Consider the following 26,407-nt stretch of genomic DNA (forward strand, 5'->3'; position numbering starts at 1 on the left):
GGCCTAGGACTGAGCCCTGGGGGACACCAGTGGTGAGAGCACGTGGTGCGGAGACAGCTTCGCCACGCCACTTGGTAGGAGCGACCGGTCAGGTAGGACGCAATCCAGGAGTGAGCCGCGCCGGAGATGCCCAGCTCGGAGAGGGTGGAGAGGAGGATCTGATGGTTCACAGTATCAAAGGCAGCAGACAGGTCTAGAAGGACAAGAGCAGAGGAGAGAGAGTTAGCTTTAGCAGTGCGGAGAGCCTCCGTGACACAGAGAAGAGCAGTCTCAGTTGAATGACCAGTCCTGAAACCTGACTGGTTTGGATCAAGAAGGTCATTCTGAGAGAGATAGCAAGAGAGTTGGCTAAAGACGGCACGCTCAATAGTTTTTGGAAAGAAAAGAAAGAAGGGATACTGGTCTGTAGTTGTTGACATCAGTGGGATCGAGTGTTGGTTTCTTGAGAAGGGGAGCAACTCTCGCTCTCTTGAAGACGGAAGGGACATGGCCAGCGGTCAAGGATGAGTTGATCAGCGAGGTGAGGTAGGGGAGAAGGTCACCGGAGATGGTCTGGAGAAGAGAGGAGGGGATGGGGTCAAGCGGGCAGGTTGTTGGGCGGCCTGCAGTCACAAGTCGCAGGATTTTATCTGGAGAGAGAGGGGAGAAAGAAGTCAAAGCATAGGGTAGGGCAGTGTGAGTAGGACCAGCAGTGTCATTAGACTTAACAAACGAGGATCGAATGTCGTCAACCTTCTTTTCAAAGTGGTTGACGAAGTCATCCACAGAGAGAGGAGGGGGGGCGGGGGGGAGGATTCAGGAGGGAGGAAAATGTGGCAAAGAGCTTCCTAGGGTTAGAGGCAGATGCTTGGAATTTAGAGTGGTAGAAAGTGGCCTTAGCAGCAGAAACAGATGAAGAAAATGTAGAGAGGAGGGAGGAAAAGATGCCAGGTCGGCAGGGAGTTTAGTTTTCTTCCATTTCCGCTCCGCTGTCCGGAGCTCTGTTCTGTGAGCTCGCAATGAGTCATCAAGCCACGGAGCTGGAGGGGAGGACCGAGCCGGCCGGGAGGATAGGGGACACAGAGAGTCAAAGGATGCAGAAAGGGAGGAGAGGAGGGTTGAGGAGGCAGAATCAGGAGATTGGAGGGAGAAGGATTGAGCAGAGGGAAGAGATGATAGGATGGAAGAGGAGAGAGTAGTGGGAGAGAGAGAGCGAAGGTTGCGGCGGCGCATTACCATCTGTGTAGGGGCAGAGTGAGTAGTGTGGGAGGAGAGCGAGAGAGAAAAGGAAACAAAGTAGTGGTCGGAGACATGGAGGGGAGTTGCAGTGAGATTAGTAGAAGAGCAGCATCTAGTAAAGATGAGGTCAAGCGTATTGCCTGCCTTGTGAGTAGGGGGACGGTGAGAGGGTGAGGTCAAAAGAGGAGAGAAGTGGAAAGAAGGAGGCAGAGAGAAATGAGTCAAATGTGGACATAGGGAGGTTGAAATCCCCCAAAACTGTGAGGGGTGAGCCATCCTCAGGAAAGGAACTTATCAAGGCGTCAAGCTCATTGATGAACTCTCCAAGGGAACCTGGAGGGCGATAGATGACAAGGATATTAAGCTTAAATGGGCTAGTGACTGTGACAGCATGGAATTCAAATGAGGAGATAGACAGATGGGTTAGGGGAAAAATTGAGAATGTCCACTTGGGAGAGATGAGGATTCCTGTGCCACCACCCCTCTGACCAGATGCTCTCGGGGTATGCGAGAACACATGGTCAGATGAGGAGAGAGCAGTAGGAGTAGCAGTGTTTTCAGTGGTAATCCATGTTTCCGTAACCCGAACCCTCTCTCTCTCTAACCCTCTCTGTCTCTCTCTTCTCTCTCTCTCTCTCTCTCTGTCTCTCTCTCTCTCTGTCTCTCTCTCTCTCTCTCTCTCTCTCTGTCTCTCTCTCTCTCTGTCTCTCTCTCTCTCTGTCTCTCTGTCTCTCTGTCTCTCTCTGTCTCTCTCTCTCTCTCTGTCTCTGTCTCACTCTCTCTCTCTCTCTCTCTCTCTCTCTCTCTCTCTCTCTCTCTCTCTCTCTCTCTCTCTCTCTCTCTCTCTCTCTCCCTGTCTCTCTCTATCTCTCTCTCTAACCCTAACCCTCTCTGTCTCTCTGTCTCTCTCTCTCTCTCTCTCTCTCTCTCTCTCTCTGTCTCTGTCTCTGTCTCTCTCTCTCTGTCTCTCTCTCTCGCTCTCTGTCTCTCTCTGTCTCTCTCTCTCTCTCTGTCTCTCTCTCTCTCTCTGTCTCTCTCTGTCTCTCTCTCTGTCTCTCTCTCTCTCTGTCTCTGTCTCTGTCTCTCTCTCTCCCTCTCTCTCTCTATCTCTCTCTCTAACCCTAACCCTCTCTGTCTCTCTCTCTCTCTCTCTCTCTTCTCTCTCTCTCTCTCTGTCTCTCTCTCTCTCTCTCTCTCTTCTCTCTCTCTCTCTCTGTCTCTCTCTCTCTCTCTCTCTGTCTCTCTCTGTCTGTCTCTCTCTTTCTCTCTCTCTCTCTCTCTCTCTCTGTCTCTCTCTCTCTCTGTCTCTCTATCTCTCTCTCTAACCCTAACCCTCTCTGTCTCTCTCTCTCGCTGTCTCTCTCTCTCTCTGTCTCTCTCTCTCTCTGTCTCTCTCTCCTCTCTTTCTCTGTCTCTCTCTATCTCTCTCTCTCTAACCCTAACCCTCTCTGCTCTCTCTCTCTCTCTCTCTCTCTCTCTCTCTCTCTCTCTCTCTCTCTCTCTCTCTCTCTCTGTCTCTCTAACCCTAACCCGAACCCTCTCTCTCTCTCTGTCTCTCTGTCTCTCTGTCTCTCTGTCTCTCTGTCTCTCTCTCTCTCTCTCTCTCTCTCTGTCTCTCTCTCTCTGTGTCTCTCTCTGTCTCTCTCTCTCTCTCTCTCTCTCTCTCTCTCTCTCTCTCTCTCTCTCTGTCTCTCTCTGTCTCTCTCTCTCTGTCTCTCTGTCTCTCTCTGTCTCTCTCTCTCTCTCTCTGTCTCTCTCTGTCTCTGTCTCTCTCTCCTCTCTCTCTGTCTCTCTCTATCTCTCTCTCTCTAACCCTAACCCTCTCTGTCTCTCTCTCTGTCTCTCTCTCTCTCTCTCTCTCTCTCTCTCTGTCTCTCTCTCTCTCTCTGTCTCTCTCTCTCTCTCTCTCTCTCTCTCTCTCTCTCTCTCTCTGTTCTCTCTCTCTCTCTCTCTCTGTTCTCTCTCTCTCTCTCTCTGTTCTCTCTCTCTCTCGTTTTTTTTTTTTTTTTTCTCTCTCTCTCTGTCTCTCTCTGTCTCTCTCTCTCTCTGTCTCTCTAACCCTAACCCAAACCCTCTCTCTCTCTCTCTCTCTCTCTCTGTCTCTGTCTCTCTCTGTGTGTCTCTCTCTCTCTTCTCTCTCTCTCTGTATCTCTCTCTCTAACCCTAACTCTAACCCTCTCTCTCTCTGTCTCTCTCTAACCCCAACCCTAACCCTCTCTCTCTCTCTCTAACCCTAACCCTAACCCTCTCTCTCTCTAACCCTAACCCTAACCCTCTCTCTCTCTCTCTCTGTATCTCTCTCTAACCCTAACCCTCTGTATCTCTCTCTAACCCTAACCCTCTGTATCTCTCTCTAACCCTAACCCTCTCTGTATCTCTAACCCTCTCCCTAACCCTCTCTCTCTCTCTCTAACCCTAACCCTCTCTCTCTCTCTCTCTAACCCTCTCCCTAACCCTCTGTCCCTCTCTCTCTATCTAACCCGAACCCTAACCCTCTCTCTCTCCCTAACCCTCTCTCTGTCTCTCTAACCCTAACCCTCTATCTCTGTCTCTCTAACCCTAACCCTCTCTCTCTCTATCTAACCCTAACCTCTCTCTCTCTCTCTCTCTCTCTCTAACCCTAACCCTCTCTCTCTCTAACCCTAACCCTAACCCTCTCTCTCTCTAACCCTAACCCTCTCTCTCTCTCTCTAACCCTAACCCTAACCCTCTCTCTCTCTCTCTCTCTGTATCTCTCTCTAACCCTAACCCTCTATATCTCTCTCTAACCCTAACCCTCTGTATCTCTCTCTAACCCTAACCCTCTCTGTATCTCTAACCCTCTCCCTAACCCTCTCTCTCTCTCTCTAACCCTAACCCTCTCTCTCTCTCTCTCTCTAACCCTCTCCCTAACCCTCTGTCCCTCTCTCTCTATCTAACCCGAACCCTAACCCTCTCTCTCTCCCTAACCCTCTCTCTCTGTCTCTCTAACCCTAACCCTCTATCTCTGTCTCTCTAACCCTAACCCTAACCCTCTCTCTCTCTATCTAACCCTAACCCTCTCTCTCTCTCTCTCTCTCTGTCTCTCTAACCCTAACCCGAACCCTCTCTCTCTCTCTCTAACCCGAACCCTCTCTCTCTCTCCAGCGTTCCTACCCTCTTCCTTCTGTATGTATTCTACTCTGGTTGCCATGACTGGATGGTTCCAAGACACGCCCTTCCTGGCTGTGATGGGCGTGGCGGCTGGGGCTATCATTGGCTGGCCATTCTCCGCTCTGATTGGGTAAGAGCAGTTCCTTCTGCAGAGTTAATTGTAAATAATGATGATATTAAAGCATCAGAAACAGAATGTTATGCTCTCTCCTGTATAGTTAGTATCAGCTGGCAGCAAGTGGAGAATAATTTGCTACCAGGGACATGGCTATGTTTTGTTTTAGGGAGCAAAATAACTAAGAAGGAGAAATGAAATTGTAAAAAATTGAAGGTTATTTGTTGATGTGAAAATGGAAATGTACAGATTTTAAAGTTTAGGCAGGGGTTGGGTTGCAATAAATGATGAAGAAATGTGAGTCCCTAGCAACCGCTGGGTTAGAGGTCAGGGGTTCGTCATGCTGTCTCTGATTGGTTGATGTGGTTGCTAGGCTACCGATCGCCTTCGACCTGCTGGTGCTGAAGAGGAAGTGGAATAGTTTCATCACCTGGGCAACCGTCTCTCTGCTGCTGTTCCTGGTGAGAACACACACACACACACACACACACACACACACACACACACACACACTACTCAGTGACTGAGTTATGAATGTTTGTTAAGAACTTTGTCATTATCTTTAGTTGATCGCTATATAAGGAGAAGAAGCTAATCACATACTGTGTGTGTTTATCTTCCAGGTGCCTCTGATGGCGGTAGATTCTTGTTGCTATGGGAAACTGGTCATTGCTCCCCTCAATATTCTACTGTATAATGTCTTCACCCCTCACGGCCCAGATCTCTATGGTAAACACACACACACAAACTAGCTAGGTCTTCTTCTGAAGCAGTTAGCTAGTTAGGTAGGTCCTCTTCTGGAAAAGTTAGCTAGCTAGCTAGCTAGCTAGCTAGGGCCTCTTCTGAAGCAGTTAGCTAGCGAGCTAGGTCCTCTTCTGAAGCAGTTAGCTAGCTAGCTAGGGCCTCTTCTGAAGCAGTTAGCTAGCGAGCTAGGTCCTCTTCTGAAGCAGTTAGCTAGCTAGCTAGGTCCTCTTCTGAAGCAGTTAGCTAGCTAGCTAGCTAGGTCCTCTTCTGAAGCAGTTAGCTAGCTAGCTAGGTCCTCTTCTGAAGCAGTTAGCTAGCTAGGTTCCCTTCTGAAGCATAAAAGTCAGGTGGTATTTATTAAAGAGTTGAGTCAGAATCTGCTGCTTTGATCTGTTGTTCTATGTTCCAATGTCATGTGAATGCTTTAGAAGTTTCACAATGTTACCAACTCAGTGGCCTTGTACAGTGTCTTCAGAAAGTTTTCACATGCCTTGACTTAAAAATAAATAAAAAAAAGTATTATATTGAAATTGTGTCACTGCCCTACACACAATACCCCATAATGTCAAAGTGGAATTATGTTTTTAGAAATGTCTTGAGTCAATAAGTATTCAACCCCTTTGTTATGGCAGGGTTAAATAAGTTCAGGGATAAAAATGTGCTTAACAAGTCACATAATAAGTTGCATGGACTCACTCTGTGTGCAATAATATTTTTGGTATTTTATTAGGATCCCCATTAGATGTTGCGAAAGCAGCAGCTACTCTTCCTGGGGTCCACACAACACATGACATAATACAGAACATAAGTATTCAGACCCTTTACTCAGTACTTTGTTGAAGCACCTTTGGCAGCCATTACAGCCTAGAGTCTTCTTGGGTATGACACTACAAGCTTGGCACACCTGTATTTGGGGAGTTTCTCCCATTCTTCTCTGCAGATCCTCTCAAGCTCTGTCAGGTTGGATGGGGAGCGTTGCTGTACAGCTATTTTCAGGTCTCTCCAGAGATGTTCGATCGGGTTCAAGTCCAGGCTCTGGCTGGGCCACTCAAGGACATTCAGAGACTTGTTCCGAAGCCATTCCTGCGTTGTCTTGGCTGTGTGCTTAGGGTCGTTGTCCTGTTAGACTGGGGAGAAGATCACCTTCTGAGGTCAAGGATCTCTCTGTACTTTGCTCTGTTCATCTTTCCCTCGATCCTGACTAGTCTCCCAGTCCCTGCCGCTAAAAAACATCCCCACAGCATGATACTGCCACCACCATGCTTCACTGTAGGGATGGTGTCAGGTTTCTTCCAGACGTGACGCTTGGCATTCAGGACAAAGATTTCAATTTTGGTTTCATCAGACCAGAGAATCTTGTTTCTCATGTTCTGAGAGTCTTTAGGTGCCTTTTGGCAAACTCCAAGCGGGCTGTCATGTGCCTTTTACTGAGGAGTGGCTTCCATCTGGCCACTCTACCATAAAGGCCTGATTGGTGGAGTTTCGCAGAGATGCTTGTCCTTCTGGAAGGTTCTCCCATCTCCACAGAGGAACTCTGGAGCTCTGTCAGAGTGACCATTGGATTCTTGGTCACCTCCCTGACCAAGGTCCTTCTCCCCCGATTGCTCAGTTTGGCCAGACAGCCAGCTCTAGGAAGAGTCTTGGTGGTTCCAAACTTCTTCCATTTAAAAATGAGGCCACTGGGTTCTTAGGGACCTTCAATGCTGCAGAAATGTGTTGGTACCCTTCCCAAGATCTGTGCATGCGACACAATCCTGTCTGGGTGCTTTATGGACAATTCCTTCGACCTCATGGCTAGGTTTTTGCTCTGACATGCACTGTCAACTGTGGGACCTTATATAGACAGGTATGTTCCTTTCCAAATCATGTCCAATCAATTGAATTGACCACAGGTGGACTCCAATCAAGTTGTAGAAACATCTCATGGATGATCAATTGAAACAGGATGCACCTAAGCTCAATTTCGAGTCTCAATGCAAAGGGTCTGAATACCTACAGTGGGGAGAACAAGTATTTGATACACTGCCGATTTTGCAGGTTTTCCTACTTACAAAGCATGTAGAGGTCTGTAATTTTTATCATAGGTACACTTCAACTGTGAGAGACGGAATCTAAAACAAAAATCCAGAAAATCACATTGTATGATTTTTAAGTAATTCATTTGCATTTTATTGCAAGACATAAGTATGTGATACATCAGAAAAGCAGAACTTAATATTTGGTAAAGAAACCTTTGTTTGCAATTACAGATATCATACAATTCCTGTAGGTCTTGACCAGGTTTGTACACACTGCAGCAGGGATTTTGGCCCACTCCTCCATACAGACCTTCTCCAGATCCTTCAGGTTTCAGGGCTGTCGCTGGGCAATACGGACTTTCAGCTCCCTCCAAATATTTTCTATTCAGGTTCAGGTCTGGAGACTGGCTAGGCCACTCCAGGACCTTGAGATGCTTCTTACGGAGCCACTCCTTAGTTGCCCTGGCTGTGTGTTTCGGGTCGTTGTCATGCTGGAAGACCCAGCCATGACCCATCTTCAATGCTCTTACTGAGGGAAGGAGGTTGTTGGCCAAGATCTCGCGATACATGGCCCCATCCATCCTCCCCTCAATACGGTGCAGTCGGCCTGTCCTCTTTGCAGAAATGCATCCCCAAAGAATTATGTTTCCACCTCCATGCTTCACGGTTGGGATGGTGTTCTTGGTGTTGTACTCATCCTCCTTCTTCCTCCAAACACGGCGAGTGGAGTTTAGACCAAAAAGCTCTATTTTTGTCTCATCAGACCACATGACCTTCTCCCATTCCTCCTCTGGATCATCCAGATGGTCATTGGCAAACTTCAGACGGGCCTGGACATGCGCTGATTTGAGCAGGGGGACCTTGCGTGCGCTGCAGGATTTGAATCCATGACGGCGTAGTGTGTTACTAATGGTTTTCTTTGAGACTGTGGTCCCAGCTCTCTTCAGGTCATTGACCAGGTCCTGCCGTGTAGTTCTGGGCTGATCCCTCACCTTCCTCATGATCATTGATACCCCACGAGGTGAGATCTTGCATGGAGCCCCAGACCGAGGGTGATTGACCGTGATCTTGAACTTCTTCCATTTTCTAATAATTGCGCCAACAGTTGTTGCCTTCTCACCAAGCTGCTTGCCTATTGTCCTGTAGCCCATCCCAGCCTTGTGCAGGTCTACAATTTTATCCCTGATGGCCTTTTCACAGCTCTCTGGTCTTGGCCATTGTGGAGAGGTTGGAGTCTGTTTGATTGAGTGTGTGGACAGGTGTCTTTTATACAGGTAACGAGTTCAAACAGGTGCAGTCAATACAGGTAATGAGTGGAGAACAGGAGGGCTTCTTAAAGAAAAACTAACAGGTCTGTGAGAGCCGGAATTCTTACTGGTTAGTAGGTGATCAAATACTTATGTCTTGCAATAAAATGCAAATTAATTACTTAAAAATCATACAATGTGATTTAATGGATTTTTGAAAATTACAGACCTCTATATGCTTTGTAAGTAGGAAAACCTGCAAAATCGGCAGTGTATCAAATACTTGTTCTCCTCACTGTATGTAAATAAGCTTTTTCTGTTTTTTATATTTAATACATTTGAAAAAAATGTGCTTTCTCATAATGGGGTATTGTGTGTAAATTGTTGAGGAAATTGGTTTATTTAGTCAATTTTAGATTAAGGCTGAAACGTAACAAAATGTGTCTGGAGTCTTTGACAATTTTTAGGGCCTTCCTCTGACACCGCCTGCTATAGAGGTCCTGGATGGCAGGAAGTTTGGCCCAAGTGTTGTACTGGGCCGTACACACTACCCTCTGTAGTGCCTTGCGGTCGGAGGCCGAGCAGTTGCTATACCAGGCAGTGATGCAACTAGTCAGGATGCTCTCGATGGTGCAGCTGTAGAACCTTTTGAGGATCTGAGGACCCATGCCAAATCTTTTAAGTCTCCTTAGGGGGAGTAGGTTTTGTCGTGCCTTCTTTACGACTGTCTTGGTGTGCTTGGACCATGTTAGTTTGTTGGTAATGTGGAAGCCAAGGAACTTGAAGCTCTCAACCTGCTCCACTACAGCCCCATCGATGAGAATGGGTGCTTGCTCGGTCCTCTTCTTTTTCCTGTAGTCCACAATCATCTCCTTTGACTTCATCAGGTTTAGGGAGAGGTTGTTGTCCTGGCACCGCACGGCCAGGTCTCTGTCCTCCTCCCTATAGGCTGTCTCATCGTTGTCGGTGATCAGGCCTGCCACTGTTGTGTCATCTGCAAACTTAATGATGGTGTTTGAGTCGTGCCTGGCCATGCAGTCATGAGTGAACAGGGAGTACAGGAGGGGACTGAGCACGCACCCCTGAGGGAGCCCCTGTGTTGAGGATCAGCGTGGCGGATGTTTTGTTACCTACCCTTACCACCTGGGGGCGGCCCATCAGGAAGTCCAGGATCCAGTTGCAGAGGGAGGTGTTTAGTCCCAGGGTCCTTAGCTTTGTGATGAGCTTTGAGGGCACTGGTGTTGAACGCTGAGCTATAGTCAATGAATAGTATTCTCACATAGCACAACACAAATATTCCAGAAAAAGAGTTACATTCCTCAGAAAGAAGTTCCCCAATCAATATTTTAAATTGCCAGATTGGCACTGGAACAATTGTAATGTATTTTGTGGCAATGAGGTGCATTAAAACTAAAAGTGGATTTTCCTAGTTCGGTGGAGACCCGAGGAATCTCAAGAGTTAACCAACCCTGTGAAATAAGCTTTTTATCTTATGTTTTTATACTTTAACAACGAAGTTAGAAGCTTGTTTAGTAGAGCTTTGTAAACAAAAAGGGAATAATTACAGTGAGGGAAAAAAGTATTTGATCCCCTGCTGATTTTGTACGTTTGCCCACTGACAAAGACATAATCAGTCTATAATTTTAATTGTAGGTTTATTTGAACAGTGAGAGACAGAATAACAACAAAAAAATCCTGAAAAAACGCATGTCAAAAATGTTATAAATTGATTTGCATTTTAATGAGGGAAATAAGTATTTGACCCCTCTGCAAAACATGACTTAGTACTTGGTGGCAAAACCCTTGTTGGCAATCACAGAGGTCAGACGTTTCTTGTAGTTGGCCACCAGGTTTGCACACATCTCAGGAGGGATTTTGTCCCACTCCTCTTTGCAGATCTTCTCCAAGTCATTAAGGTTTCGAGCCTGACGTTTGGCAACTCGAACCTTCAGCTCCCTCCACAGATTTTCTATGGGATCAAGGTCTGGAGACTGGCTAGGCCACTCCAGGACCTTCATGTGCTTCTTCTTGAGCTACTCCTTTGTTGCCTTGGCCGTGTGTTTTGGGTCATTGTCACGCTGGAATACCCATCCACGACCCATTTTCAATGCCCTGGCTGAGGGAAGGAGGTTCTCACCCAAGATTTGACAGTACATGGCGCCGTCCATCGTCCCTTTGATGCGGTGAAGTTGTCCTGTCCCCTTAGCAGAAAAACACCCCCAAAGCATAATGTTTCCACCTCCATGTTTGATGGTGGGGATGGTGTTCTTGGGGTCATAGGCAGCATTCCTCCTCCTCCAAACACGGCGAGTTGAGTTGATGCCAAAGAGCTCGATTTTGGTCTCATCTGACCACAACACTTTCACCCAGTTCTCCTCTGAATCATTCAGATGTTCATTGGCAAACTTCAGACGGGCCTGTATATGTGCTTTCTTGAGCAGGGGGACCTTGCGGGCGCTGCAGGATTTCAGTCCTTCATGGCATAGTGTGTTACCAATTGTTTTCTTGGTGACTATGGTCCCAGCTGCCTTGAGATCATTGACAAGATCCTCCCGTGTAGTTCTGGGCTGATTCCTCACCGTTCTCATGATCATTGCAACTCCACGAGGTGAGATCTTGCATGGAGCCCCAGGCCGAGGGAGATTGACAGTTCTTTTGTGTTTCTTCCATTTGCAAATAATCGCACCAACTGTTGTCACCTTCTCACCAAGCTGCTTGGCAATGGTCTTGTAGCCCATTCCAGCCTTGTGTAGGTCTACAATCTTGTCCCTGCCATCCTTGGAGAGCTCTTTGGTCTTGGCCATGGTGGAGAGTTTGGAATCTGATTGATTGATTGCTTCTGTGGATAGGTGTTTTTTATACAGGTAACAAGCTGAGATTAGGAGCACTCCCTTTAAGAGTGTGCTCCTAATCTCAGCTCGTTACCTGTATAAAAGACACCTGGGAGCCAGAAATCTTTCTGATTGAGAGGGGGTCAAATACTTATTTCCCTCATTAAAATGCAAATGAATTTATAACATTTTTGACATGTGTTTTTCTGGATTGTTTTGTTGTTATTCTGTCTCTCACTGTTCAAATAAATCTACCATTAAAATTATAGACTAATCATTTCTTTGTCAGTGGGCAAACGTACAAAATCAGCAGGGGATCAAATACTTTTTTCTCTCACTGTAAGTGATTTACGGCACTTTAGTGAGGACCAGACAAACTTTTGATACAGGATGCGTGGTGAGTATTAAAACGAATGGCACCCTGGGATTGAAAGGACAATGTTACCAACTCAGTGGCCTTGTGGTTAGTGTCCGCCCTGGGATAGGAAGGTTGGGAGTACAATCCCAGTCCGAGTCATACCAAAGACAGTAAAAATGGGACCCGATGAGTCTCTGCTTGGCACTCAGGGTTAAAGGGATACTTTGGGATCTTAACAATGAGGCCCTTTATCAACTCCCCAGAGTCAGATAAACTCGTGGATATCATTTTTATGTAAATGTTCATGTGCAGTTTGAAGGAAGTTGCTAACTAGCGCTAGTGCAATTGCTAACTAACGTTAGCACAATCACTGAAAGTCTATGGGTATCTGCTAGCATACTAGTAGATACCCATAGACTTCCAGTCATTGCGCTAACGCTAGTTAGCATTGGCTCATGAAACTACCTCTAACTTCCTTCATACTGGACACAGAGACATACAAATGGTATCCATGAGTTCACCTGATTCTGGAAAGGGGAAAAAGGGCCTCATTGCCAAAATCCCAAAGAATATTAGCCGCCTGTCCAGGGGCTGTACTTGTACATCAAGCTGCCTCACACTACAGAAACAGAAGATGCTCCTGCTCATATGAGCCGTTCTGGTCGCAAAAGCTAAGGCTTGTGCAAAGCTATTTACAATGTTTAGCATGAAACATGACTACATGTTTACAGTTTATGATTGACTTTATACTGTGTTTTGTATCTTGACATTGATCTAACACTGTGTGGCGTTGTGTATTATGTGTTTAGGTACAGAGCCGTGGCCGTTCTACTTTAAAAATGGTTTCCTGAACTTCAATGTGGTGTTTGTCTTGGCGCTGCTGTCTCTGCCTCTCACCACTCTGATGGAGACCCTACTACAGCGCTTCAATGGTAACACGCGCACACACGCATACACATACGCACACACATACACATACAGTGGGGAGAACAAGTATTTGATACACTGCTGATTTTGCAGGTTTTCCTACTTACAAAGCATGTAGAGGTCTGTAATTTTTATCATACGTACACTTCAACTGTGAGAGACGGAATCTAAAACAAGAAAATCACATTGTATGATTTTTAAGTAATTATTTTGCATTTTATTGCATGACATAAGTATTTGATACATCAGAAAAGCAGAACTTAATATTTGGTACAGAAACCTTTGTTTGCAATTACAGAGATCATACGTTTCCTGTAGGTCTTGACCAGGTTTGCAGACACTGCAGCAGGGATTTTGGCCCACTGCTCCATACCTTCTCCAGATCCTTCAGGTTTCGGGGCTGTCGCTGGGCAATACGGACTTTCAGCTCCCTCCAAAGATTTTCTATTGGGTTCAGGTCTGGAGACTGGCTAGGCCACTCCAGGACCTTGAGATGCTTCTTACGGAGCCACTCCTTAGTTGCCCCGGCTGTGTGTTTCGGGTCGTTGTCATGCTTGAAGACCCAGCCACGACCCATCTTCAATGCTCTTACTGAGGGAAGGAGGTTGTTGGCCAAGATCTCGCGATACATGGCCCCATCCATCCTCCCCTCAATACGGTGCAGTCGTCCTGTCCTCTTTGCAGAAAAGCATCCCCAAAGAATGATGTTTCCACCTCCATGCTTCACGGTTGGGATGGTGTTCTTGGGGTTGTACTCATCCTTCTTCTTCCTCCAAACACGGCGAGTGGAGTTTAGACCAAAAAGCTATATTTTTGTCTCATCAGACCACATGACCTTCTCCCATTCCTCCTCTGGATCATCCAGATGGTCATTGGCAAACTTCAGACGGGCCTGGACATTACATTTACATTTACGTCATTTAGCAGACGCTCTTATCCAGAGCGACTTACAAATTGGTGCATTCACCTTATGTGGGATAACCACTTTACAATTTACACTTTTTTTTTTTTTTTTTGGGGGGGGTTAGAAGGATTACTTTATCCTATCCCAGGTGTTCCTTAAAGAGGTGGGGTTTCAAGTGTCTCCTGAAGGTGTTGAGTGACTCCGCTGTCCTGGCGTCGTGAGGGAGCTTGTTCCACCATTGGGGTGCCAGAGCAGCGAACAGTTTTGACTGGGCTGAGCGGGAACTGTGCTTCAGCAGAGGTAGGGGAGCCAGCAGGCCAGAGGTGGATGAACGCAATGCCCTCGTTTGGGTGTAGGGACTGATCAGAGCCTGAAGGTACGGAGGTGCCGTTCCCCTCACAGCTCCGTAGGCAAGCACCATGGTCTTGTAGCAGATGCGAGCTTCAACTGGAAGCCAGTGTAGTGTGCGGAGGAGCGGGGTGACGTGAGAGAACTTGGGAAGGTTGAACACCAGACGGGCTGTGGCATTCTGGATGAGTTGTAGGGGTTTAATGGCACAGGCAGGGAGCCCAGCCAACAGCGAGTTGCAGTAATCCAGACGGGAGATGACAAGTGCCTGGATTAGGACCTGTGCCGCTTCCTGTGTAAGGCAGGGTCGTACTCTCCGAATGTTGTAGAGCATGAACCTACAGGATCGGGTCACCGCCTTGATGTTAGCGGAGAACGACAGGGTGTTGTCCAGGGTCACGCCAAGGCTCTTTGCACTCTGGGAGGAGGACACAACGGAGTTGTCAACCGTGATGGCGAGATCATGGAACGGGCAGTCCTTCCCCGGGAGGAAGAGCAGCTCCGTCTTGCCAGGGTTCAGCTTGAGGTGGTGATCCGTCATCCATACTGATATGTCTGCCAGACATGCAGAGATGCGATTCGCCACCTGGTTATCAGAAGGGGAAAGGAGAAGATTAGTTGTGTGTCGTCTGCGTAGCAATGATAGGAGAGGCCATGTGAGGATATGACAGAGCCAAGTGACTTGGTGTATAGCGAGAATAGGAGAGGGCCTAGAACTGAGCCCTGGGGGACACCAGTGGTGAGAGCACGTGGTGCGGAGACAGCTTCTCGCCACGCCACTTGGTAGGAGCGACCGGTCAGGTAGGACGCAATCCAAGAGTGAGCCGCGCCGGAGATGCCCAGCTCGGAGAGGGTGGAGAGGAGGATCTGATGGTTCACAGTATCAAAGGCAGCAGACAGGTCTAGAAGGACAAGAGCAGAGGAGAGAGAGTTAGCTTTAGCAGTGCGGAGAGCCTCCGTGACACAGAGAAGAGCAGTCTCAGTTGAATGACCAGTCTTGAAACCTGACTGGTTTGGATCAAGATGGTCATTCTGAGAGAGATAGCAAGATAGTTGGCTAAAGACGGCATGCTCAATAGTTTTGGAGAGAAAAGAAAGAAGGGATACTGGTCTGTAGTTGTTGACATCAGAGGGATCGAGTGTTGGTTTTTTGAGAAGGGGTGCAACTCTCGCTCTCTTGAAGACAGAAGGGACATAGCCAGCGGTCAAGGATGCGTTGATCAGCGAGGTGAGGTAAGGGAGAAGGTCACCGGAGATGGTCTGGAGAAGAGAGGAGGGGATAGAGTCAAGCGGGCAGGTTGTTGGGCGGCCGGCCGTCACAAGTCGCAAGATTATATCTGGAGAGAGAGGGGAGAAAGAAGTCAAAGCATAGGGTAGGGCAGTGTGAGCAGGACCAGCAGTGTCATTTGACTTAACAAACGAGGATCGGATGTCGTCAACCTTCTTTTCAAAATGGTTGAGGGAGGAGGGGGGGGAGGAGGATTCAGCAGGGAGGAGAAGGTGGCAAAGAGCTTCCTAGGGTTAGAGGCAGATGCTTGGAATTTAGAGTGGTAGAAAGTGGCCTTAGCAGCAGAAACAGATGAAGAAAATGTAGAGAGGAGGGAGTGAAAAGATGCCAGGTCCGCAGGGAGTCTAGTTTTCCTCCATTTCCGCTCGGCTGCCCGGAGCCCTGTTCTGTGAGCTTGCAATGAGTCATCAAGCCACGGAGCTGGAGGGGAGGACCGAGCCGGCCGGGAGGATAGGGGACATAGAGAGTCAAAGGATGCAGAAAGGGAGGAGAGGAGGGTTGAGGAGGCAGAATCAGGAGATTGGAGGGAGAAGGATTGAGCAGAGGGAAGAGATGATAGGATGGAAGAGGAGAGAGTAGCGGGAGAGAGAGCGAAGGTTGCGACGGCGCATTACCATCTGAGTAGGGGCAGAGTGAGTAGTGTTGGAGGAGAGCGAGAGCGAAAAGGATACAAAGTAGTGGTCGGAGACATGGAGGGGAGTTGCAGTGAGATTAGTAGAAGAACAGCATCTAGTAAAGATGAGGTCAAGCGTATTGCCTGCCTTGTGAGTAGGGGGGGACGGTGAGAGGGTGAGGTCAAAAGAGGAGAGGAGTGGAAAGAAGGAGGCAGAGAGAAATGAGTCAAAGGTAGACGTAGGGAGGTTGAAGTCCCCCAGAACTGTGAGGGGTGAGCCATCCTCAGGAAAGGAACTTATCAAGGCGTCAAGCTCATTGATGAACTCTCCAAGGGAACCTGGAGGGCGATAGATGACAAGGATATTAAGCTTAAATGGGCTAGTGACTGTGACAGCATGGAATTCAAATGAGGAGATAGACAAATGGGTCAGGGGAAAAATTGAGAATGTCCATTTGGGAGAGATGAGGATTCCTGTGCCACCACCCCGCTGACCAGATGCTCTCGGGGTATGCGAGAACACATGGTCAGACGAGGAGGGAGCAGTAGGAGTAGCAGTGTTTTCAGTCGTAATCCATGTTTCCGTCAGCGCCAAGAAGTCGAGGGACTGGAGGGTAGCATAGGCTGAGATGAACTCTGCCTTGTTGGCAGCAGAACAGCAGTTCCAGAGGCTGCCTGAGACCTGGAACTCCAGGTGTGTGGTGCGTGCAGGGACCACCAGGTTAGAGAGGCAGCAGCCACGCGGTGTGAGGCGTTTGTATAGCCTGTGCGGAGAGGAGAGAACAGGGATAGGCAGAGGCATAGTTGACAGGCTGCAGAAAATGGCTACAATAATGCAAAGGAGATCGGAATGAAATGAACTAAACATCTGGGAAAGGAGAGAGCGGGGCCTCCCTCACTACAACCCCCAAATATAACTCTCCCAACTTCCACCTCAGAAACTATAATTGTTGTAAACTACAGCGGTTCAATGTTTTCTAGGAATAGACTAACTTAGTTTATTCAGCTAGCTAACTAGGTACAGTATTCTTCCGTGAAAATCGTCCAGGGCACCTAGTCATAAGACGCCACAGCCAGCTAGCATGCCGGACTCCAACAACACGGTTTAGCACCAATACTCGGCCACAACAAACCACCAGTGTGTCAACACGCCAAGCAGATCGTTCGTGTCCGTGTCTAACGTTGTGTGTTAGTCCCGACAGCTTGAGCGAGTCCGTCGTCAGCTTATTCTACCAGTTAGTTAGCTAGAATAGTTAGCATACTAGCTAGCCATTGCTTTCAGACAAAGAAGAAACCCCTCCTTTCACGGCACGAGCACACAGAGAGAGCAAAACTAACGTTAACTAGTCACCCATGTCCTGAATTCCCTGAACGACTCTAGCTACCAATATGTAAAAATAAAACACAAATGTAGGTTATAACTTACCCCTAGCAGCTACTGTTAGCTAGCCAAGTGCAAAGCTAGCCACTGAATTGACTCAGCCAGTTCGCGTCTGTTCGCTAGGTCGTTCCAGCTATTGTTTACTAGTTGCTATCCAGGTAGCAACAAGCTAGCTAAATTTCAAGCACAGTAGCCACTTACTACCTAACGTTAACGGTTCAGACAATGAGGTTAGAAAACAGCTGAATGGTAGGCAAATATTGTATGTAATTATTGTAGGCAGCCAGCTGGCGTAATTACAGGCACTCTCAGGCGTGAAACAACTATACCGTTGCTAATAGTTGCCAGTAGCTACCCGCTAGGTAGTGGGTTAGCCAGCTAGCTTCGTGCTACACCGGGCTCAGCCGAATACAATACTAACCTACAATAATTACATACAACAACCCACGATAACTACCTACAATACCTAACTACAATCTAAATACATAGTTTAAGCCTTACTCGACAAAGCCCAAACTATGTATAAAGCCAAGCTTACCCGACGACCTCACCCGACGACCTCACCCGACGACCTCACCCTCCAACAGCCTGATCAACTAATGCGCTGGCTTGAGCAGGGGGACCTTGCGTGTGCTGCAGGATTTTAATCCATGACGGTGTAGTGTGTTACTAATGGTTTTCTTTGAGACTGTGGTCCCAGCTCTCTTCAGGTCATTGACCAGGTCCTGCCGTGTAGTTCTGGGCTGATCCCTCACCTTCCTCATGATCATTGATGCCCCACGAGGTGAGATCTTGCATGGAGCCCCAGACCGAGGGTGATTGACCGTCATCTTGAACTTCTTCCATTTTCTAATAATTGCGCCAACAGTTGTTGCCTTCTCACCAAGCTGCTTGCCTATTGTCCTGTAGCCCATCCCAGCCTTGTGCAGGTCTACAATTTTATCCCTGATGTCCTTACACAGCTCTCTGGTCTTGGCCATTGTGGAGAGGTTGGAGTCTGTTTGATTGAGTGTGTGGACAGGTGTCTTTTATACAGGTAACGAGTTCAAACAGGTGCAGTTAATAGAGGTAATGAGTGGAGAACAGGAGGGCTTCTTAAAGAAAAACTAACAGGTCTGTGAGAGCCGGAATTCTTACTGGTTGGTAGGTGATCAAATACTTATGTCATGCAATAAAATGCAAATTAATTACTTAAAAATCATACAATGTGATTTTCTGGATTTTTGTTTTAGATTCCATCTCTCACAGTTGAAGTGTACCTATGATAAAAAATTACAGACCTCTACATGCTTTGTAAGTAGGAAAACCTGCAAAATCGGCAGTGTATCAAATACTTGTTCTCCCCACTGTAGATACACACACACATACACACACAGTATACAGGTTTGGTTCCAGAGATGAGAAGTTAATGTTGCAATTAAATTATATGTATTACTTAGAAATTAAATTATCAAATCAGTTTATTAGTTTAGCAGTGACATGCTCCTAACAGTCACACACAGTGCCTTGCAAAAGGATTCATCCCCCTTGGCATTTGTCCTATTTTGTTGCATTACAACCTGTAATTTAAATTGATTTTTATTTGGATTTCATGTAATGGACATACACAAAATAGTCCAAATTGGTGAAGTGGAATGAAAAAAAATAACTTCTAAAAGATAAATAACAGAAAACTGTTGCGTGCATATGTATTCACCCCCTTTACTATGAAGCCCCTAAATAAGATCTGGTGCAACCAATTACCTTCAGAAGTCACATAAATAGTTAAATAAAGTCCACCTGTGTGCAATCTGTCACATGATCTGTGACATGATCTCAGTGTATATATACACCTGTTCTGAAAGGCTCCAGAGCCTGTGTTATAATGAGTTTATCTGGCATCAAGTAATTCAGCAAGAAGATACTTAAACACTTACATGAAGAGTTGATGCAAAGTATTTAATATTGCGGTACCGGATTCAACATGACAAGCTGCACATGAGTAGCCTATTGTCATTTGAATGAAAGGCATACAAAATATCTCAGTTCATATACTGCTTTGCAAGCTAATTCTATCCAACAGTTGCCAACCATTATTGAGTGTCACTCCTCACCACAATAGTATCACCCTATATGGTATTGTGTTATTCCATCATGTACTCCTTCCAGGATTAGCACCAGTGGCCCCCCCAGCTATCTTGGCATGCATGCCCCCATCAGAGACATAAATAAATACATGGAATGTCCTCATCCTCCAAATCCTATGCAGCTCACAATATCAAACATGAACTAATCCTGTATAAAATACGTAATATCAGTCTGCAACACCACTAAGCAAGGCGTTCCACCAAGCAAGCGGCACCATGAAGACCAAGGAGCTCTCCAAACAGGTCAAGTTGTGGAGAAGTACAGATCAGGGTTCGGTTATAAAAAATATCTGAAACTTTGAACATCCCACGGAGCACCATTAAATCCATTATTAAAAAATTGAAAGAATATGGCACCACAACAAACCTGCCAAGAGAGGGCCGCCCACCAAAACTCACAGACCAGGCAAGGAGGGCATTAATCAGAGAGGCAACAAAGAGACCAAATATAACCCTGAAGGAGCTGCAAAGCTCCACAGCGGAGATTGGAGTATCTGTCCATAGGACCACTTTAAGCCGTACACTGGCCAAAAAAAAAAAAAAAAAGTGCTTAAAGACAAAATAAGCAAACACATTTGGTGTTCGCCAAAAGCCATGTGGGAGACTCCCCAAACATATGGAAGAAGGTACTCTGGTCAGATGAGACTAAAATGTAGCTTTTTGGCCATCAAGGAAAACGCTATGTCTGGCACAAACCCAACACCTCTCATCACCCCAAGAACACCATCCCCACAGTGAAGCATGGTGGTGGCAGCATCATGCTTTGGGGATGTTTTTCATCGGCAGGGACTGGGAAACTGGTCAGAATTGAAAGAATAATGGAATGGCGCTAAATACAGGGAAATTCTTGCGGGAAACCTGTTTCAGTCTTCCAGAGAGATATATTTCAACAAGGCACACCTGTTAATTGAAATGCATTCCAGGTGACTAACTCATGAAGCTGGTTGAGAGAATGCCAAGAGTGTGTAAAGCTGTCATCAAGGCAAAGGGTGGCTACTTTGAAGAATCTCAAATATAAAATATTTGTTTAACACTTTTTTGGTTACTACATGATTCCATGTGTGTTATTTCATAGTTTTGACTTATTCACTATTATTCTACAATGTAGAAAATTTTAAAAATAAAGAAAAACCCTTGAATGAGTAGGTGTGTCCAAACTTTTGACTGGTATTGTGTATTCAATAATAAATAAACCACATTTCCAATACATTTTCTTTACTCATACAAAATGGCTCTAACAGTGTGTGTGTTTTACAGTGCAGAACCTGGGAAGACCATACTGGTTGACTCTGTCTCCTATGTATCTGTGGATGCTGGTGTTCTTCACCAGACCTCATAAAGAGGAACGCTTCCTGTTCCCCATCTACCCTCTCATCTGTCTGGCGGGGGCTGTAGCACTGTCTTCACTACAGGTACACACACACACACACACACACACACACACACACACACACACACACACACACACACACACACACACGCACAGACACACACACACACACACACACACACACACACACATAGACACACACACACACACAGACACACACACACACACACACACACACACACAGACACACACACAGACAGACACACACACACACACACACACACAGACAGACACATAGTTTGCTGATAAATTGTCTTCCGACAAGTAGCGCCAGGAGCCTGTCTGCCAAATCGTGTAACTTGATACATTTTTTGGGGAGCATTTTGAATTTTATGAATACTGATTCTACAACCACAATACTCTTTAGCTAGATGTAGAATTAGGTAGTTAAGACTTGCTCAGGAAGAAAACGTCAATATTACTACATATTTATAGTTTTTGGTCAGATTAACTCTGACTCTTTTGAGGATGAAAGGGGGTTCATTAGATGATGTCACCTTGGTGATGTTGTGACAGTGTATTGTAGCATAACTACTTTTCATCTATCCCATGAGTATTTGCGAGTTACAAGGCAGATCAATGCAGACTATCTGACATAAGACAATGGATAAAGACATATGTTTCCTGTGTATTGATGAAGTGTTACCTGTGTTGTGTTTTGTAGAAGTGTTACCACTTCCTGTTCCAGCGGTATCGTCTAGAACACTACACGGTGTCGTCTAACTGGCTGGCTCTGGGAACACTGATCCTCTTCGCTCTGCTCTCTCTGTCAAGATCAGTAGCCCTGTTCAGAGGTCCACCCACACCGCGCACCACAGACACACCACAGACACACCACAGACACGCCACAGACACACCACAGACACACCACAGACACACCACAGACACCTGTCAAGATCAGTAGCCCTGTTCAGAGGTCCACCCACACCGCGCACCACAGACACACCACAGACACACCACAGACACGCCACAGACACACCACAGACACACCACAGACACACCACAGACACCTGTCAAGATCAGTAGCCCTGTTCAGAGGTCCACTCATACCGCGCACCACAGACACACCACAGACACACCACAGACACACCACAGACACACCACAGACACACCACAGACACACCACAGACACCTGTCAGCCCTGTTCAGAGGTCCACCCACACGACACACCATAGACACACCACAGACACATACAGTTGATGTCGGAAGTTTACATACACTTAGGTTGGAGTCATTAAAACTCGTTTTTCAACCACTCCACAAACTTCTTAACAAACTATAGTTTTGGCAAGTCGGTTAGGACATCTACTTTGTGCATGACACAAGTCATTTTTCCAACAATTGTTTACAGACAGATTATTTCACTTATAATTCACTGTATCACAATTCCAGTGGGTCAGAAGTTTACATACACTAAGTTGACTGTGCCTTTAAACAGCTTGGAAAATTCCAGAAAATAATGTCATGACTTTAGAAGCTTCTGATAGGCTAATTGACATAATTTGAGTCAATTGGAGGTGTACCTGTAGATGTATTTCAAGGACTACCTTCAAACTCAGTGCCTCTTTGCTTGACATCATGGGAAAATCAAAAGAAATCAGCCAAGACCTCAGAAAAAATTGTTGAACTCCACAAGTCTGGTTCATCCTTGGGAGCAATTTTCAAACGCCTGAAGGTACCACGTTCATCTGTACAAACAATAGTACGCAAGTATAAACACCATGGGACCACGCAGCCGTCATACCACTCAGGAAGGAGACGCTTTCTGTCTCCTAGAGATGAACGTACTTTGGTGCGAAAAGTGCAAATCAATCCCAGAACAACAACAAAGGACCTTGTGAAGATGCTGGAGGAAACAGGTACAAAAGTATCTATATACACAGTAAAACGAGTCTAATATCGACATAAACTGAAATGCCGTTCAGCAAGGAAGAGGCCACTGCTCTAAAACCGCCATAAAAAAGCCAGACTACGGTTTGCAACTGCACATGGGGACAAAGATCGTACTTTTTGGAGAAATGTCCTCTGGTCTGATTAAACAAAAATAGAACTGTTTGGCCATAATGACCATCGTTATGTTTGGAGGAAAAAGGGGGTTGCTTGCAGGCCAAAGAACACCATCCCAACCGTGAAGCACGGGGGTGGCAGCATCATGCTGTGGGGGTGTTTTGCTGCAGGAGGGACTGGTGCACTTCACAAAATAGATGGCATCATGAGGAAGGAAAATGTATGTTGATATATTGAAGCAACAGCTCAAGACATCAGTCAGGAGGTTAAAGCTTGGTCGCAAATGGGTCTTCCAAATGGACAATGACCCCAAGCATACTTCCAAAGTTGTGGCAAAATGGCTTAAGGACAACCATGTCAAGGTATTGGAGTGGCCATCACAAAGCCCTGACCTCAAGCCTATAGAAAATGTATGGGCAGAACTGAAAAAGCGTGTGCGAGCAAACCTGACTCAGTTACACCAGCTCTGTCAGGAGGAATGGGCCAAAATTCAACCAACTTATTGTTGGAAGCTTGTGGAAGGCTACCTGAAACGTTTGACCCAAGTTAAACAATTTAAAGGCAATGCTACCGAATACTAATTGAGTGTATGTAAACTTCTGACCCACTGGGAATGTGATGAAAGAAATAAAAGCTGAAATAAATCATTCTCTCTACTATTATTCTGACATTTCACATTCTTAGAATAAAGTGGTGATCCTAACTGACCTAAGACATTTTTACTAGGATTAAATGTCAGGAATTGTGAAAAACTGAGTTTAAATGTATTTGGCTAAGGTGTATGTAAACTTCCGACTTCAACTGTATATACTGTATTCTATACTATCTATTGCATCTTAGCCTATGCTGCTCTGATAATGACATCATCCATATATTTATATATTGTTATTCCATTCCTTTACTTAGATTTGTGTGTATTAGGTATTTGTTGTGGAACTGTTAGATATTACTTGCTAGATATTGCTGCACTGTCAGAACTAGAAGCACAAGAATTTCGCTATGCTCGCAATAACATTTTACATTTTAGTCATTTAGCAGACGCTCTTATCCAGAGCGACTTACAGTTAGTGAGTGCAGACATTTTTCATACTAACATCTGCTAACCATGTGTATGTGACCAATACATGTGATTTGATTTGAATGAAATACAAAATAGTAGCTAGCAAGATGATTATAATGAGCGCAAGTGGCTAGTTTTCATCAACTACCTTAACTAAAACCAAATGTTTTGCTAACTTTGGTTTTGAATTGCGACGTTCTGACGTAGTTCCTCTATGCCTAAAGAGTCCCTCATTGAAACCAAACCCTAGTCCCTGTTGCCTAGTCCCTGTTGCCTAGTCCCTGTTGCCTAGTCCCTGTTGCCTAGTTCCTGTTGCCTAGTCCCTGTTACCTAGTCACTAGGGTCGTGTTTTCCAAACTAATGGAATCTTAACTGTTTGTGTGTGTGTATATATATAAACAAAAAAGTATTTGATCCCCTGCTGATTTTGTACGTTTGCCCACTGACAAAGAAATGATCAGTCTATAATTTTAATGGTAGGTTTATTTGAACAGTGAGAGACAGAATAACAACAAAAAAATCCAGAAAAACGCATGTCAATAATGTTATAAATTGATTTGCATTTTAATGAGGGAAATATTAAGTATTTGACCCCCTCTCAATCAAAAAGATTTCTGGCTCCCAGGTGTCTTTTAGACAGGTAACAAGCTGAGATTAGGAGCACACTCTTAAAGGGAGTGCTCCTAATCTCAGTTTGTTACCTGTATAAAAGACACCTGTCCACAGAAGTAATCAATCAATCAGATTCCAAACTCTCCACCATGGCCAAGACTAAAGAGCTCTCCAAGGATGTCAGGGACAAGATTGTAGATTGTAGACCTACACAAGGATGGAATGGGCTACAAGACCATCGCCAAGCAGCTTGGTGAGAAGGTGACAACAGTTGGTGCGATTATTCGCAAATGGAAGAAACACAAAATAACTGTCAATCTCCCTTGGCCTGGGGCTCCATGCAAGATCTCACCTTGTGGAGTTGCAATGATCATGAGAACGGTGAGGAATCATCCCAGAACTACACAGGAGGATCTTGTCAATGATCTCAAGGCAGCTGGGACCATAGTCACCAAGAAAACAATTGGTAACACACTACGCCGTGAAGGACTGAAATCCTACAGCGCCCGCAAGGTCCCCCTGCTCAAGAAAGCACATATACAGGCCCGTCTGAAGTTTGCCAATGAACATCTGAATGATTCAGAGGAGAACTGGGTGAAAGTGTTGTGGTCAGATGAGACCAAAATCGAGCTCTTTGGCATCAACTCAACTCGCCGTGTTTGGAGGAGGAGGAATGCTGCCTATGACCCCAAGAACACCATCCCCACCATCAAACATGGAGGTGGAAACATTATGCTTTGGGGGTGTTTTTCTGCTAAGGGGACAGGACAACTTCACCGCATCAAAGGGACGATGGACGGGGCCATGTACCGTCAAATCTTGGGTGAGAACCTCCTTCCCTCAGCCAGGGCATTGAAAATGGGTCGTGGATGGGTATTTCAGCATGACAATGACCCAAAACACACAGCCAAGGCAACAAAGGAGTGGCTCAAGAAGAAGCACATTAAGGTCCTGGAGTGGCCTAGCCAGTCTCCAGACCTTAATCCCATAGAAAATCTGTGGAGGGAGCTCAAGGTTCGAGTTGCCAAACGTCAGCCTCGAAACCTTAATGACTTGGAGAAGATCTGCAAAGACAAAATCACTTCTGAGATTTGTGCAAACCTGGTGGCCAACTACAAGAAACATCTGACCTCTGTGATTGCCAACAAGGGTTTTGCCACCAAGTACTAAGTCATGTTGTGCAGAGGGGTCAAATACTTATTTCCCTCATTAAAATGCAAATCAATTTATAACATTTTTGACATGCGTTTTTCTGGATTTTGTTGTTATTCTGTCTCTCACTGTTCAAATAAACCTACCATTAAAATTATAGACTGATCATTTCTTTGTCAGTGGGCAAACGTACAAAATCAGCAGGGGATCAAATACTTTTTTCCCTCACTGTGTATATATATATATATATATACACACACTACCATTCAAAAGTTTGGGGTCACTTAGAAATGTCCTTGTTTTTGAAAGAAAAGCAATTTTTTTCTTCATTAAAATAACATCAAATTGATCAGAAATACAGTGTAGACATTTGTTAATGTTGTAAATGGCTATTGTAGCTGGAAATTGCTGATTTTTTTATGGAATATCTACATAGGCGTACAGAGGCCCATTATCAGCAACCATCAGTCCTGTGTTCCAATGGCACGTTGTGTTTGCTAATCCAAGTTTATCATTTTAAAAGTTTATCATTTATAGTCCCGTGTAGCTCAATTGGTAGATCATGGCGTTTGCAACGCCAGGGTTGTGGGTTCATTTCCCACGGGGGACCAGTATGAAAAAAAATAAAAAAATGTATGCACTCACGCTCTCTGGATAAGAGCGTCTGCTAAATGACTAAAATGTAAAATGTAAAAGGCTAATTGATCGTTAGAAAACCCTTTTGCAATTATGTTAGCACAGCTGAAAACTGGCCTTCTTGAGACTAGTTGAGTATCTGGAGCATCAGAAATTGTGGGTTCGATTACAGGCTCAAAATGGCCAGAAACAAATAACTTTATTCTGAAACTCGTCAGTCTATTCTTGTTCTGAGAAATGAAGGCTATTCCATGCGAGAAATTGCCAAGAAACTGAAGATCTCGTAAAACACTATGTACT

At 45.6% G+C, this 26,407-nt stretch overlaps 1 protein-coding gene across 2 annotated transcripts in view; it reads left to right on the plus strand.

Annotated features, from left to right (window-relative positions):
• alg9 (ALG9 alpha-1,2-mannosyltransferase) overlaps positions 1–26,407 on the plus strand; it is an 80,013-nt gene that overhangs the window by 42,720 nt on the left and 10,886 nt on the right. For both annotated transcript variants that reach the window (XM_041893384.2, XM_041893385.2), the window contains 6 exons: positions 4,345–4,480; positions 4,839–4,926; positions 5,089–5,194; positions 12,473–12,595; positions 20,508–20,662; positions 21,305–21,434. In XM_041893384.2, coding sequence (XP_041749318.1) covers positions 4,345–4,480; positions 4,839–4,926; positions 5,089–5,194; positions 12,473–12,595; positions 20,508–20,662; positions 21,305–21,434 — 738 coding nt within the window. The remainder of the gene's footprint in view (positions 1–4,344; positions 4,481–4,838; positions 4,927–5,088; positions 5,195–12,472; positions 12,596–20,507; positions 20,663–21,304; positions 21,435–26,407) is intronic.

The sequence above is a fragment of the Coregonus clupeaformis genome, chromosome 13, assembly GCF_020615455.1.
Source record: "Coregonus clupeaformis isolate EN_2021a chromosome 13, ASM2061545v1, whole genome shotgun sequence".
Classification (NCBI taxonomy): domain Eukaryota; kingdom Metazoa; phylum Chordata; class Actinopteri; order Salmoniformes; family Salmonidae; genus Coregonus; species Coregonus clupeaformis.